Source organism: Lygodium microphyllum, chromosome 18 (genome assembly GCF_053477565.2).
Source record: "Lygodium microphyllum isolate KBCC chromosome 18, Lygodium_microphyllum_v1.1.10, whole genome shotgun sequence".
Classification (NCBI taxonomy): Eukaryota; Viridiplantae; Streptophyta; class Polypodiopsida; order Schizaeales; family Lygodiaceae; genus Lygodium; species Lygodium microphyllum.
In genome coordinates this window covers 56,667,663-56,683,259 of record NC_141152.1, presented here as the reverse complement: position 1 = coordinate 56,683,259, position 15,597 = coordinate 56,667,663, and the positions used below count along the sequence as shown (strand labels likewise).

Here is a 15,597-nt window from a genome sequence, read left to right as displayed (position 1 = left end):
TCATCCAGGTGCCTAGATCAGTGGAAGGCTATAATTGCCAACCCGCCTGGAGGAGACGCATTTTTTACGTCAACCTGGACGCGTGGATGGCATTTTGCAACACCGTGCCTTCAGAGAGAAACAACCCTACTTTTATGCCATATCCTAGAAGGGTAGGGGTAGACTTCAATCCGTCCATCCACGGCAGGTTCGATTTCCCCATTATCTATAATACCAATAGCACCTCCCATAGGGATGCCCTTCTCTTCACCCTCCCCGATTTGTACAGCTCTATAGATAGATTTCTTAGCGAGTTCACCTCTTGTCCCGACCCCGCATTCATCACCACTTGTAATTATCTTAGGCTAATTAGGATCCTAGTCCACCAAGAGCCTGCACCCCAAGAATGCAACCTCCCACCCCTCTATTTTGACCCTAATGCCATAGACAACAACACCATGACTCGCCTCATGATGCGTGCTTCTCTTTTGCCATCTTTCTGTGTTGCACTACTCGAAGACATGAACGACAGCAAATTCACCTAGTTCAACCACCCCTTCCTTTCTACCACCACCCTCAAAACCCGCCTCCACATCAAAGGCTACTTGTTGAGTCAAAAATTCCTTAACAAGGCCCCCCGCCCTCCGCCAACCTCTACCCACCATTCAGATGACGAGGAGTAAACTCCTATCATGCCCTTGTACCGCTTGCCTCCATGTATATGCCTCCTCATGCTATTATATATTTATTTAAATAATAATAATAATAATATTATTATTATTAAAAGAAAGAAAGAAAAAGAAGAAGAAAGAAAGACGCACCACAATCACCGCACCTAGGATCCTCCCTAGCCCCCCCCCCCCCCCCTCACTTCACACTTAGGGCACATCAAGGGCAGGACTTTCAAACCTGTCACCCTAAGACTTGCACTGCACTGCCAACAAAGCACGAACTGGGTCCTCAAGTGTGGGACGTTACCAAGGGCTTACCCAAGGTCAGACCCATCTCCTAGTTCCACTGCCACATGCACCACGCACTACACAGCAAGACAGACACACCCCTTAGAAAAGTGCACAACTTTTCTTGCAGGTTATGTTCGCACTTCAAGATATGGCTTCCCGCAGAGGAGGATTGCCCACGGATTCCCTTAATGATCAACACTTCTTTTCCTATACCGACATCTAGCCACTTTCTGCTGATGGCCACCCTAAGTGAATCAAGTCAAGGCAGAGCTGCCATTGGCATAGATCTTGGAACCTCACCGTCCAATGATCCATGCCCAACGGCCCAAGATCTACGGATCGCTTATTGATTCCACCAGCCTGAAGACCTTCAACTCAGAACGGAAGACCTTCAAATCAAAGACAAGAATCTTCAATCGAAGCCACGGGTTTTCAAACCAAACAGTGTTTGAGGGGTTTCTCCAGAATAAATCCCTCCAATACCACCATCCTAAGGGATTGCTTATTACTTCAAGCATTTCTCATACTCAAAAGACGACTGGCTACATCACCAGCGCCACAACCATGTGATAGATGCTGAGTATCTCTGTCGAGCCTAAAGCACACTGGCATCTCTCCTGGTCATCATCCCTAACCACCCACCTACCTGTTCCGCCTAACTTGCCACTATATCCCTCCACAGTGCCATGGGACTGGCACTTGGCTAGGAAGGGGGTAATGTTATCATGTTTTCGACTGTGGTTCCACAACACAAAGGAGTGGAAAATGGAAATAAGAGAAAATAGCAAAAAGGCGCAGGATAAAAGCAGAAAAAGATAAAAACAGAAAAAGGCGCCTTGACCGGCAACCAATCCCTGAAAAATTCAAATGATCAGACACGACCCACAAGAAGCGTCGGTGTCGGGCCAAGGCAATGAAAGAGAAAAAAGGCGCACCATTAAAATGCGGAAGCACCCTCGAATCTGTGTAAAAGAGTGCCAAGCTCGCTCTTGTGCAAAGTGTAGGTATTAGTTGGGAATAGGATAAATTAGAATGGTGAGAAATGGGAAAAAGGGCCTAGGCTACGGCCGGCCATGTAAAAGAGGAATGACCGCCCAAAAAGGATTTAAGGCTTTGTATATAAAGTTGAAAAAGAGAATGAGAAGGTCATTCTTTGGTGTGTGGCAAAAAGAGTTTTCTTCTTCCTCTCTTCTTCTCTCCTTCTTGCTTGTGTGTGCTCTTGAGAGAGGGAGTGTGAGAGTGTGAGGGAGTGAGTGTGTGTGAGAGTGAGGGATCAAGAGGGTGAAGCTCTTCGCCATCTCCTCTCCTCTTCTTCTCTTCTCTTCTCTTTTCTTCTCTTGCGCGCGCAACTATAGAGGATGGAGCTTGGAGATGGAGGAGGCTTGAGGATGTTTGAGCTAGCATCAAGAATCGTGGAGCTACCGGAGTGCAAGAGAGAGGAGGGTACTCGATCGGGCATCAAGGTAAGCTCACAACACTCATAGGATCGACGGCGCGTCGGCTAGGTGAGAGATAGCCATTAGAGCTTGCTTGGAACGCTTGAAAAATAAGCAGTCCGTGGGTCTTGGCGGTTGAGCGAAAGCTCCCACAGTGTAGCATTACCATTGCGACACAAGGTAATGGATGAAGCACATGCATCTCCATATGCTAGACATAGGGGTATTCTACCCACTACTCAAGCATTGGAAATATATTTCTTTTGGCCCACTCTTAGAGCTAACATTGAAAGATATGTCCGTGAGTGCAAGATATACCAAAAATTTAAGTATGACAGGCATAAACCACTTGGTCTACTGCAGCCATTACCTATTCCCAATGAGCCTTGGGAAAGTATAGCCATGGACTTTATCATGGAGCTTTCTCGCACACAAGCAGGCAATGATGCAATCTAGACTATTATTGATAGATTCAGTAAGCAAGCTCACTTTATACCTGTGCGAAAGACAATCAAAGTCGATCATATGGCTAAGCTATTCATTGCTCATATTTTCAAGCATTATGGCATGCCTAAGTCCATTATAAGTGATTGAGATCCGCGCATGACCAGCCTCTTTTGGCAAGCTCTCTTTGCCGAGAACCTCGAGACAAAGTTAAAGTTTTCATTCTCTAATCATTCTCAAACGGATGGGCAAAGTGAAAGTGCTAATTCTACTGTTTTGGACCTTTTGAAATCCTATGTCTTTAATAATCAAAGAGAATGGGAAAAGTATTTGCCTTTAGTAGAGTTTGCATACAATAATACAATGCACTCTAGTACTGGTAAGGCACCCTTTGAGATCATCTATGGTAAGCCTCATTTACCAACCATCATTCTTATGAATGATAAGATCTTTGCAGCAGATGACTTTGTTAGAGACATTGATATAGCTTTCACTCAAGTAAAAGCTACTATCCAAAGGACACAAGAGAAGCATAAACGCGGAGTTGATAAGCATCGTCGTAAGTTAGAACTCAATTTGGGACAATATGTTCTTCTTAAGTTTGAGAAGGCTTGCTTGAAGAAGCAAAAATGTCAAAATGGTAAAGTGGTTAAGTTTTCTAATCGCTATTATGGCCCTTTCAAGATCACAGATAAGATAAACGATGTGACTTTTTGTTTGTATCTATCAAGTCATTGGAATATTCATAATGCTTTCCATATAAGTTTGCTACGTCCCTATATTGGAGAACCTCCAATGGAACCAATCAAGGAAGATTTACCTGACATAGAAGAAAAACATGAGTTCCTTGTGCTTGAAAGAATTTTACACCATCAGGACAATACTCTAAGGTCAAGTAAGGTATTACGAAAGTATCTGGTTAAGTTTAAGAATTATCCCCCATTGGACTCTCAGTTTATGACTGAGAGAGAACTACAAGACTTTCCAGATCTTCTTAAGGACTATGTATCCCCTCTACAGTTGAGGTCAACTGTTTAGAAGCCAGAGGGATGTCACTAAATTGATTGCTTATTATGCATTCTCTATTTAATAAATTCATGTAAATAAATTAATGACTCACTTTTCTTTAAGTGTTGATGATGATCTAGCATGGCCATGAGACCATTTAGAGACCAATATTCCTAGTGCATCACTTAATGAGATGATTAGAGCACTGTAATGGGGATATCTCGTACAAGCAGTACAAGTTATGAAGGGAAAAAGAAGTGTCTACCAAGTGTAAGAGTGTACACAAGAACCAAGGAGTTACACATAAATGAAGATGGATTGAGTTCTAAGAAGAGGAAGTGCATTAGCATTGTGTATATGTATTTATGTGTGCATCCAGGGACGCTTGGGAACGTTTCCTTGTGTGTAATGAGCATTGCATTCATCTGGGGCCATCCTCTCCCTTACAAGTCAATGTTTAAGGTATTTTCTTTTATTAAGAAAGACAAGAGAGGTAATTCTGTCATTAAGAAAGACAAGAGATGTGATCCTATGGAAGTGAGGAGAGAAGTGATTTTCTTTTTCTAAGGTCAAAAAAGACACAAGCTTTTTGTGTGGAAGTCAATCTTAAGGTTGAGGCCCAAGGTAATTTAATGAACTCTCCTTAAGGTGGTTGCATGGACCATAAGTTAAGAGTACAATTTGAAAAGCTGTTCTTAAAAAAAAAAGACATAGTGAATCCATTTTTAAAATATATCGCAATAGAAAGACGATATCTAAAAACGGGCCATGGGGTTATTGGAAACAACGAGATCTACAACTTTCGTGTTGGACGTTTTTTCATCCAAACAATGCACATAGAGATATCTCAAAATTAGTGCTCTAGAGTAGGTCCTGGAACAACCACATCTTGCATGAAGGTTAACTCAAGTCTCTCTCCAAGAAGAGAATCTCTTGAAGCCTATAAAAGAGGAGGCTCTCCTTGGGTGTGAGGAAGGAAAAAGAAAGCACCACTTTGCACGCATCCAAGAGAAGAAAAGAAGGTACAAGTATTGTGGAAGCTCTGCTGAAATCAAGTTCCAAGAGAAGAAGAGAAGGTGCAAGTGTTGCAAAAGCTTTGCTGAAATCAAGCACCAAGAGGAGAGCCCTACACATATTGTGTAGGAGAGAAGGAGACTCAAGAAGGATCAAAAGGTGCCAACTTCCAAGTTGTGCAAGTGTTAGTCGGTTGTATACTGTGCAAGGAACCATGATCTTGTTTCCAAGATCTACAAGTAAGAATTGGCTTATGTGTAATGGAGGAACTTGCTCTTTGTCAATAATATAACTCTACAAGGGGGGGGATTGGCCCATCTTCCAGTCCCTAGTGTGTTGCCAATTTCTCTACCTCTCTCTCTCTCTCTCTCTCTACATCTTTCTTTTCTCTCATCTATTCTCCCTCTGTGCCAGCATAATATTCGTCATATATATTTTAAGTATATAAGAAAGTCGAGCATGTATCTCAGATCTTATAACACTTCTCACATTTTTTTCCTCTCTATCTAGTTTTTTTCTCTTGCTCTCTCTTTTCTCTCTTCAGAACTCTTCCTCTCTCTCTTGATTTTTTCCTCCCCCTCTCCCCTCTCTCTCCCATCTCTCCCCTCTCCCCTCTCTCTCCCCTCTCTCTTCCCTCTCTCCCTCTCTCCCTCTCTCGATTTTTTTCCTCCCCCTCTCCCCTCTCTCTCCCATCTCTCCCTTGAGTTTTTTTAATTCTTCTCACCTCTCTCTTTGTTCTCTCTCTCACACACACACACACACACACACACACACACACACACACACACACACACACACACACACACACACACACACACAGTCACTCACTCACTCACACACACTCTCTTCTTTCCTCCCTCTCCCTCTCCCTCTCCCTCTCTCTCTCTCCCTTTAAATTTCTTTCTCCCTCCTTTCACTTTTTTTTTCTTTTCTCTCTCTTCTCACCTCTATCCTCCTTCAATTTTTATTTATTTTCTCTCTCCTCTCACCTATCTCTCAATGTTTTTCTCTTTTCTCTCTCTCCCTTCAAATAGTTTTTCTATTTTCTCTCTTTTCTCACATTTTTCCTCTCCTCTTTTCTTTCTTCTCTCAATTATCTCTCTCCTCTCTTTCTCTCCCTTCTAATTTTTTAATTGATTTTCTTTTTTATTAGACCTCTCTCTCCCCCTTAAATTTTTTTATCATTTTCCTCTCTTCTCACCTCTCTCTCTCTCCTTTCTTCTCTCAATTTTCTCTCTTTATTTTCTTCTCTCAAATCTCTCTATTGTAAGATTTTTTTCTCTCGCTCTCTCCAAATTTTTTAAATTCTCTCTCTCCCCCCAACATTGCTTTGTCTCTCCCTCTTTTTCCCTTCTCTCTCCCTCTCCTCTTTTTCTTTTTTCCTCTTCTCTCTTTATTGTTTTTTCTTCTCTCTTTGTTATTCCTCAGTCCCTCTCTGCCCCTCTCTCTCTCTCTCTTTCTTGCTCTCATATTCTCCCTCTCCCTCAATTCCTCTCTCTCTCTCTCTCTCTCTCTCTCTCTCTCTCTCTCTCTCCTTTCCAACTTTTCTCTCTTTCTTCTCTCGCTCTCTCTCTCTCTCCCTACCCAAATTCTTTTAAGTCCTCTTTTTTCCTCTAAATTTTGGTTTCCTCTCTCTCTCTCTCTCTCTCTAAAATTCATTCCCTCTCAAATTTTTCCTCTCTCCCTCTACCAACTTTATTATTATTATTCTCTCTCTCCCAATTTTCTTTTTTATCTTCAAATTATTTTCCTCTCCAATTTTTTCAAAAAACTATTTTATCAATTCTCTCTCTCTCTCTCATGTTATGTGAAAAGAAACCCTAATCCTTTTGGAAATATCTATCTTTCTCTCTTGCCTCTGTGTGTGTGTGTGTGCCCCCTACCAACTGGTGTCGTTGGCTACACCCTGCCCCCACCATTAATGCATGGTTGCTCCCATTCGACAATGGCCCCATCCATTGACATTGTTGCGCACCCCACCCATTAGCATAATGGCTAGCCCCCCCCCCTCCCAGTGTGCCCTAATAGCTTAGTTGGCTGCACCTTTGCCCCAACCATAAAGGCCCGCCTACTCCCATCGACCACACCCTTGGTGCTGTTGTGTGCCACAGAGAGAGAGAGAGAGAGAGAGAGAGAGAGAGAGAGAGAGAGAGAGAGAGAGAGAGAGAGAGAGAGAGAGAGAGAGAGAGAGAGAGAGAGAGAGAGAGAGAGAGAGAGAGAGAGAGAGAGAGAGAGAGAGCCTTGGTGCTAGCTACCCTCTCGCCATACCCTCCGCAATGCCTATTGCCCCTTGGCTCCTCGCACCTTCAATGCATCCTATTTTGTAGTCTATCTTTGTCCCAAACCCCATTAGCTATGGCTTGGGTTGTTGGCACCTCCATGGCTCACTTGCAAGGGCCAATTACCAGAGAGAGAGAGAGAGAGAGAGAGAGAGAGAGAGAGAGAGAGAGAGAGAGAGAGAGAGAGAGAGAGAGAGAGAGAGAGAGAGAGAGAGAGAGAGAGAGAGAGAGAGAGAGGGGGGGGGGGAGGGGAGGGGAGGGGCAAACCCTTGGTGCTAGCTACCCTCCCGGCATACCCTCTGTAACGCCTACTGTCCCTTGGCTCCTCCTGCCTTCATTGCATCCTACCCTGTAGAGTTAGGCCTCGTGGCCTACCTCAAGTTGTTGGTGCCTCCATGGCTCACTCACAAGGGCCACTTGCGAGAGAGAGAGAGAGAGAGAGAGAGAGAGAGAGAGAGAGAGAGAGAGAGAGAGAGAGAGAGAGAGAGAGAGAGAGAGAGAGAGAGAGAGAGAGAGAGAGAGGAGGAGGAGGAGGAGGACGACGACTTGACAAAGTGTTTAAGATAGTTAAGGGGGGAAATTTGAAATAATTTTGGAACCTTTTAACTAGGTTCAAGTTGATTTTGGTGGCTTGGGAAATGTGGCGGTTCGAGACCTCCCGAACCTCCAATGAAAGTAATAGATTAGTATAGATGTATGTATCTCTCTATTTCTTAATAGTCTTTACATTGTATTTTTAAATAGATAATAAAAATCAACTAGATCTCTTAGTATATTTTATAAAGCATGTTAATCAGAGTGTGTGAAGCTATTTTCTTAAATATGTGTTTCTTTTTTTAATAACCATGTGATGAATAGTTATGCATAACACAAAAGCTCATTCATTGAAATAAATGTCAAAAGTACAATATCATACATAGGATGTGCTTTAATATTTGTATGTTTTACCTTGAAATAATAAGGTACAAATGTACAAGAGTTCTCCAAAAATTATAATTATAAGTTCCATTATGTAAAGCATCCATTACTGCAAGGGTCGTAATAACAAATTGTGTATATGTAAAGTTGTTAACAATCACAACCCTCTTGTCACATGAGATGTATCTTAGGAGCAAAGTGCCCCAACTATTAGTAACACTGGTGCGAAACACTGCTTTGCTTGGTTTTAGACCCGAAACGCCTAGTATGTGGTGTACATAATACTAACGTATAAGGGCCTGCCGCCTAACGTGTAAATAAGAATAAGCAAAAGGTAATAGATGCCAGTCAAACAGTGTGTGTGAAAATACTTGAGAAGAAGGGCTCTGTGTGAAGTCCGCCGGTTGCTCTTACCTTTCCCAGAGTCTCTATCCCGCGTGTGTGTCTATCTGTCTCTCCTGAAAGGAGAAGGACGAGAAGCAGCAGAAACAGAAGAATAACGAAAAGAGTGACTCTGCAAACCCTAGCGGAAGCCTGCTCGAGCTTGTCTTGCCTGTCTGCATCGGGAGAAGGTAAGGATGCTTTTGCCATATGGTCCCTCTTCTGTCCTGTGCGCCTGAACAGTTGCTTGCGTTATGGCTTTCTATTCGCCCTTTGCTTCATTTGCCTGCTCGTATCTGTCCTTGTTTTTCCGGTTCGAGTATCTGTGCTGTTTGTCGTGCCTATGGTACTTTCCTAGTTAGACCAGCGCACTGGTAGAAGTATGCGCTGAGATGGCCAACATTTCAGCAGCATCAGCTCACGTTGAAGAAGCTTAAGGCATACCTAGCTTAGTCCTCCGCCACTAGCGTATCTGAATAAGAATTTGGTCGACTTTTGAGTATTGCAAGACTCAGCCTTGAATCCAGCAACGTAGAGCATAGAGGCTCTTGAGAGCTCTGCTCCTTATTTTAGAATCTACGAGGCCTGTGCTGCTTGGACAATCCTTTCGGTGTCCTGAGCCTTGACTCTGTAGATTGGATTGGATCTAGGAGGATTGACAAGATTGCCGTTTGTGCATTGAACTTACAACCTGGCTAGAGATCAGCTTGTGAACACAGAATGCAATTACAAGCAAGACAGACTGAAAGTGTGCTATATAACTTTGAGATACGCCTGTTTGTGGACACGTTTAAATAGGTACTTTCCTCCACTTCTGTAACTATTACTCATATTGTTTCTACGTTCTTTATTGGCTATACAAGAGTGGGATAGTTGTCCGATGTTTAGTAGCTTTTGGAATTTTAAATGGAGTTTATGAATTCTATCATGAGTTCTGTAATTGACGCTTTCATATTGATCTAGCTTTGTTGGAAGGGTCATTTGTTTGGGTGCATTAATCCAGTCTTAGGCTGGAGCATAATGTTAGGTTCTGGATGGTGGATGAAGGAGAGTGTAAGGACCTTTTGAGAGAAATAATGTTAATGCATGTCACCTTTTAAACGATCAGGCAACTTAGTCAAGGATTTGATAGTGAATCTCTTGACTCGATGGGCTACACAATAGGATGCCTTACAAAAGCTTGTATGAAACATGGACTTATTTTTCTTTTGGGGTTAATATCCTTCTGACAAGCTGTTCGACACCATACTGCATGGTCCATGGTAAATGATGCAGAACCTTGGATCTGCTGGGTGGTTCACAGCCCTGGGTTTATATCATTTATTACTGAATTAGTATGTAAAAGACCTTGGGATCGAACATGTGTTGAAGGTCAAGAGGAAACTAGTAATGTTCTTATTCAACTTGAGATTTCTGGCAGATACCAATAATGCCTTTGAGTCTGATTGTTGGTAGAGTGTCAGCTCTATGCATGTATTATGCATGCAATATTTGAAGTATTATGTTGTGATAAGCATAGTTTACTTTTATGCATAAGTTGTGAGTAGCACAGTTTACTGCATTTACTTTTTTAGCAAGCATCACATGATTCTTTTTCTTCCTTAAAGATGGTGGTATCTTTGTTCTTTGTGTCTCCTTCCAGACCCTGGAAAGTTCACAGTTTTTCTGTGCATTTTTATTGATATGCTATTGACTATGAATATATGGAGAGCAATTCGCTAACATGTTTTTTTCGTGCTATGAGATGCACTTCCTGGCATCTGCTCCTTTCCATGATAATGCAGGGTTTCAAGTTGGTTCTTGCAAACTTTCTGAAGGCAAATGGATAGCAAGAAGTTCTTGCAGCTTGTGGAGGAGAAAAAGAAGAAAGCATTGGAGAAGAAACAGGCACGATTGGAGTGGGAACTGAAGCTCGAAGCTGCTGCCAAGGCAAGGTCAGAAGCCAAGGCTAGAGAAAGAGAGGAGAGAAAGGCACACAAGAAGCACAAGAAGAAACCATTCTCAGACTCTTCTGATGAGACTGATGAAGACAGGAAAAAGAGGAGGCACAAGAAAAAGAACTCAGGATCTGATTCAAGTGGGAGTGATCATGGTAGAGGGGCAAGACTTGAAGGTCGAACTCAGAAAAAGCTTAGGAAAAGGGAGTCTGACTCAGATTACAGTAACTCCAGCTCAGAGGATGAGAGACCCAGATTCGAGAAACCATATAGAAGGAAACATAAAAAGGGTGCAGGTGAAAGTGATGTTGAAAAGGTTGAAAGGAGATCGCACAGGAAGCACCGAAGAAGAGGTTCTGATTCTGATAGCAGCTACTCTAGCTCAGAAGGTGAAGGGAACAAATCAGAGAAAAGGCAAAGGCGAAAGCACAGAAAGAGTTCTAGTCGAGACTTGAGCGATTACAGCCAAGATGATGTGATTGAAAGGAGATCTTATCAAAAGCGCCGGAAGAGGAGGGAGTCAGACTCAGATTCGGAAACAGAGCTGAGTGACTATGACGATGGAAAAAGAGCTCATAGGAGATCTAAGTCAATTGATAGCAGTGACATTGACAGAGAGGGCCGAAAAAGGAAGCATCACGGAAGAAAACACAAAAGACATTCTAAGAAACATAAGAAAGAGGAGAATGGTGAAAGAAGCTCACCAGAGGATTGGAATGACTCCGATATTGAACATTCTAAGAAAAGGCATGATCACCGGCACAGTTCCCATCATGCAAGGGAAGGCAGCTCTGATATGGAGGATCAAAAAGGAAAGAGAATCCACAAAAAGGAGCCAACAGGAAGTTTAGGTGAGGCCGATGATTATGAAGGTGGAGAACGTAGGCTGAAAAGGGATGCCCGTCACCATGAGCATGAGCACCACGATGCAAACGGCAGGTTATCAGTTGCTTCAAACAATGGACATGGGCTTTGAATTTAGACTGCATCTTCTTCTTCGATTAAATATCTCTGCCGGCAAATTAATTTAGATGTGATTGAAGACAAGTCATAAGAGACATCAGATTATCCCCAAGGGAATGCTGGGCTGGAAAGAAGAAGATATGCAGACAAACACAATTATGAGAGGTTTTTGCCATGAACTGATCTGGCACATGTGGTGCTGCTTCTGGGATTTTTTTGTTGTCTAGTTCTCCTTTTAAATGCATTTGTTTGGTCAAGCATCAAGCAAAAGACTCATGTTTCCTTTTTCATTTCTTATTTTCCCAGAAGAGCCCTCCCCCTCTCTATGCCGCTATTAGGTTTTGTATTAGCAGTTTTCTTTCCATTAATAATTTAATTGTGCAGGCTCACAAAGAGCATACTTTTCAGGTTCAGAAGCCTAAAACGTCTCTTGGTGATTGGAAGTTTCTGGTCGTCTATCTCTTAATGTATCTCACACTATCTTTCATTTGAAGACTTGCTTGTCATGAGTAATGATTTCTAGCAAGACTTGCTAACACAGATATCTAGTCCCGTCTATGTCCAATGGACGTCCACTTGTGTTTGTGCTACGGTCTTTTTGTGAGCAGTTTATTTGGAAGCTGTATGTGAGCAATGAGCAGTGCTTGAAATTTTCAAAACAAATTTTCAGATGTGAATTGAAATGCTGGCGCAAGTCTTATGATAAAGCTGGCTGTATGGCTGTATGCAGATCTTAGAAGCTACATTTGATTAATTTGGGATCCTTGCAGCTAATCCGAGAGATATATTTGAATAATGAGAGGAAGTTGTGTGTGGCCATGCCGCATCGTTTTAGTTGGAGTTGGAACATCAATATTCAAAGGATGCCGTTTATGGATATTTTAGTGCCAGGCATTTCAAAAGTCAATGGTGCAGTTTAAAGCATAAAATCCGAGTAAGCTTGGAAGCTTTACACAAGACAAAGTTAATAGTAAGCAATAATCTTTATTAAGAACTAATACATGTCCTGGAATTGTCGTCAAGAAGAAATTTTTATGGGAGGGTTTGTACTCCTCAAAAACTGTATTGGTATGTCTGGTTGTGGATTTTCTTGAACATGTTAAAAGTCGATGGTGCAGTTTAAAGTTCAATACGAGAAGGTCATTTTGACCAAGCTTGGAAGCTTTACAGAAGATGAAGTCAATAGTATGTAAAACTCAAGAACTAATACATCTCTTGCAATTCTCCACTAGAAGTTTTTATGGGAGGGTTTATGCTCCTCTGAAACTGTATTGGGATGTCTAGTCGTGGATTTTCTTGAACATGTGCTTGTATGTACGTGAGCAAATATAGCCGGCACTTTCTTTGGTATCTAAAATTGTGCAGCTTAAGTAGTTATTAAACTTTTAAACTCAGGTAGTCATTAAACCTTTTAAACTGCAACAAACACATCGCATGTTTTGAATCGGGCTTTGCAGAATGTCGCATTTTGTCTCAGGTTTTGGCTTTTAAGGCTGCAATGGCAAGTTTGTATATCTGCTGGTCAATAATTGGGGGTTTATACAGGGTTTCATGGATGAACGCAAAGATTTGCATGAATGAACGTAAAGATTGCCTTGACATATCATTGGGGGTTTATACAGGGTTTCATCATTGGGGGTTTATACAGGGTTTCATGGATGATCACAAAGATTTGCGTGAATGAACGTACAGATTGTATTGACATACACACTGATTAGAAACTCCCGTCTTCGACTGCAGAAATCTACTCCCTGCCCTGCGGCCTTGTTTTTTAATTCTCTCAACCATACGAAGCAATATCCAACCCTTTAGATAAGAAATTATCAGGATATTTACCCCGGGCAGCATGCAAGCAAGTAATTTTGGAATTAATAACAGGATGTGTTAGTGCCATATCCACTAAGACAAACTTCATTCGGCAGCACAGCTAACAGTCGAAAGGAGAATTGTTGTAGGATTCACACCACTATGTTAATGGAGATTTCATGTCAAGAAACCCCCTTTATGTGTGCATGCGAGAGACTGGTCCCTCAATGTTAAAGGGCTGGGTTTGATGTCTCCGACGTAAAGGCTTGCAAATACGCGGGTCATATGACTGCATCACCGCTTAGGCTTTGTCGGTTTCACTTCGTTGCTTAAGTGTGTCCAACATTTTAATATTTGTTTATATAGTAATTCAAATTAAAATTTTATAAGCACCATCGGTCCTATGGTCTAGTGGTTAGGACACTGGACTCTGAATCCAGTAGCCCGAGTTCAAATCTCGGTAGGACCTTTTTGGTCATTGGGCGGCACCGTCCTTCACGCAATGAGGTATGAAGAATGTGTGCTTTAAACACATTATCAAAAGAATTTTACCCTTCTAATTCAAAGCGAGAGGAGGCTTCGTTTAAAGCGCACAAGCTTCGTCTGTTTAGACCGCAAGCTTCCATGATAAACCGGGTATATGAACTAGCGTCATTATGGTAGAAGGCTCCCCCGTATCTCTCTACAAACCACTGGCCTTTGTGATTAACTGTACGTTTGTTGGCCTCCCTATGCCATGGTGGAAGAGTTTGGGCTACAATTTTCCTTAGCTAAAAAATTCTACACTAACAAATAAAAACATAATACTTTTAAATCTCATACACTTTGAGTTCTCACATCCTTTCGATTGCTCTCAAGTTTCCCCGCACTCTTCTCACCCCTTAACATGCACTTGATATGTACTACTTCTCTCTCAACATGCCTTAAGTTATGGAGTTTGCCAACAAATGATTAAGGGTGACAATTATAATCTTGAATGCATTGTAAAGACGCATGTAGGTCTTCTTTGGGTAACACACAAATTAGAGCTCATTGTAGAGGCATGAGGCATTATTCTTATGTTTTCTTTGGGTTTTTTGTTCGTTCTATCCATAGAAACTTCTTTTAATTTCTTCTCCAATATAAGCGACCTACTATAAGCTTCTCTAATGTCAACAATTTCTAGGGGCCCTACCTACATGATTGAGTGGTGTGGTTATGTGTGGTTATCTTCTTATTCTCTAGGACTAAATAATCCATGAATAGAGTATATTAGCAAAATTTGGACTTGAAAGTCACTCGGATCCTATAGTGCGCATAGGTGATTCGACAATGTCAAATTGCGTGCTTGTGCATCGTAGAGTCCGAGTTCAAAACAATATAATTTCTTCAAACTTGATTTGTTCTAAGATCGTCATACTAGTATAATTATTTATATTGTAGATAAAGAAATGTAACACTATTAAGTAGTAAGCGATTATAATTGATATGTGGCTTCTTCCATTATATTTTTCAAATTGTGCACTTTGTGCGCCGTAGAGTCCAGGTTCAAAACAATATAATATCTTCAAATTTGATATGTTCTAAGATCATCATAATGGTATAATTATTTATATTGTAAACAAAGAAATGTAACACTATTAAGTAGTAAATGATTATAACTAATATGTGGCTTCTTCCATTATATTCTTAAGTAAGCATGTGTGGCAAACATATCTCCAAATGCAACTAAAAGGAGGAACCCTAACAAGAGTATAGTGAATCCTATGTAAGTAGAAATATGCGATAAAGCTTAGATAAGGAGCTAAATCATCCTATTCTACATACTAGAAATACGTGTGATAAAGTTAAGAGAAAGAGCTAAATCATCATAATCGTAACACATATTTCATTGGTGTTATTGAAACTTGAAGCGTATGAAATGTTTTATTGAAATGTGAAACACCATAAGTGAAATGACTAGGCAAAACAAGCTTTTTTAATTGATATTTAAAAATTGATTTTGATGGTTTTTGCACACTTGGTGTATCTTCTTGTGTATGCTAAAAAGGACTTTACTTCTTGATATGAAAGGATTTGCGTGGAATAAATATGTAAGTTGGACTTGATTGTTTATAAAGAATATTATCTCATATGTAATTATTCAATCGTTTCACTTGGAGTTTCACATATGACTTACCCAAAGGTGAAACATGATGTTTTAGGGGTGAAAAATGTTTCACAATTACCTTGAGCTAAATGAGAACCATGAAAGGGGTGAAAAATGTTTCACAATTACCTTGAGCTAAATGAGAACCATGAAAGGATGTTGCTAGACTAACCATCTCAAGGTTGGGACATGTGTTATTATTGTCATTGTTGCTCTACTCCTATGGCTTTGAATGCTATCACTTTTGAAGTTGTATTTAAGTGGAAACTTTTTGTCTCATGTACCCTCAATTTGCTATCTATAGACTAACACTTTTCTCATAAAGAATTATGTGTAAAACGT

The 15,597-nt window shown here is 41.1% G+C and overlaps 1 protein-coding gene and 1 non-coding gene across 3 annotated transcripts; both read left to right on the top strand.

Moving 5' to 3' along the window:
- Positions 1–8,418: 8,418 nt before the first annotated feature.
- On the top strand, positions 8,419–11,723 carry LOC148020912 (uncharacterized). Of its 2 annotated transcripts, none has more exons than XM_087698721.1 (2): positions 8,419–8,612; positions 10,206–11,723. In XM_087698721.1, exon 2 carries the CDS (start codon positions 10,243–10,245, stop codon positions 11,332–11,334), a length of 1,092 nt encoding a protein of 363 aa, XP_087554847.1. In that variant the 5' UTR covers positions 8,419–8,612; positions 10,206–10,242; the 3' UTR covers positions 11,335–11,723. The 2 variants fall into 2 exon arrangements, with proteins under 2 accessions (XP_087554847.1, XP_087554846.1); XM_087698720.1 differs by having other exon boundaries at positions 8,420–8,612; positions 10,166–11,723.
- A 1,801-nt stretch (positions 11,724–13,524) lies between these two features.
- TRNAQ-CUG (transfer RNA glutamine (anticodon CUG)) lies at positions 13,525–13,596 on the top strand. Its single transcript has one exon. It is a non-coding gene; the product is annotated as a tRNA-Gln (tRNA).
- Positions 13,597–15,597: the final 2,001 nt, after the last annotated feature.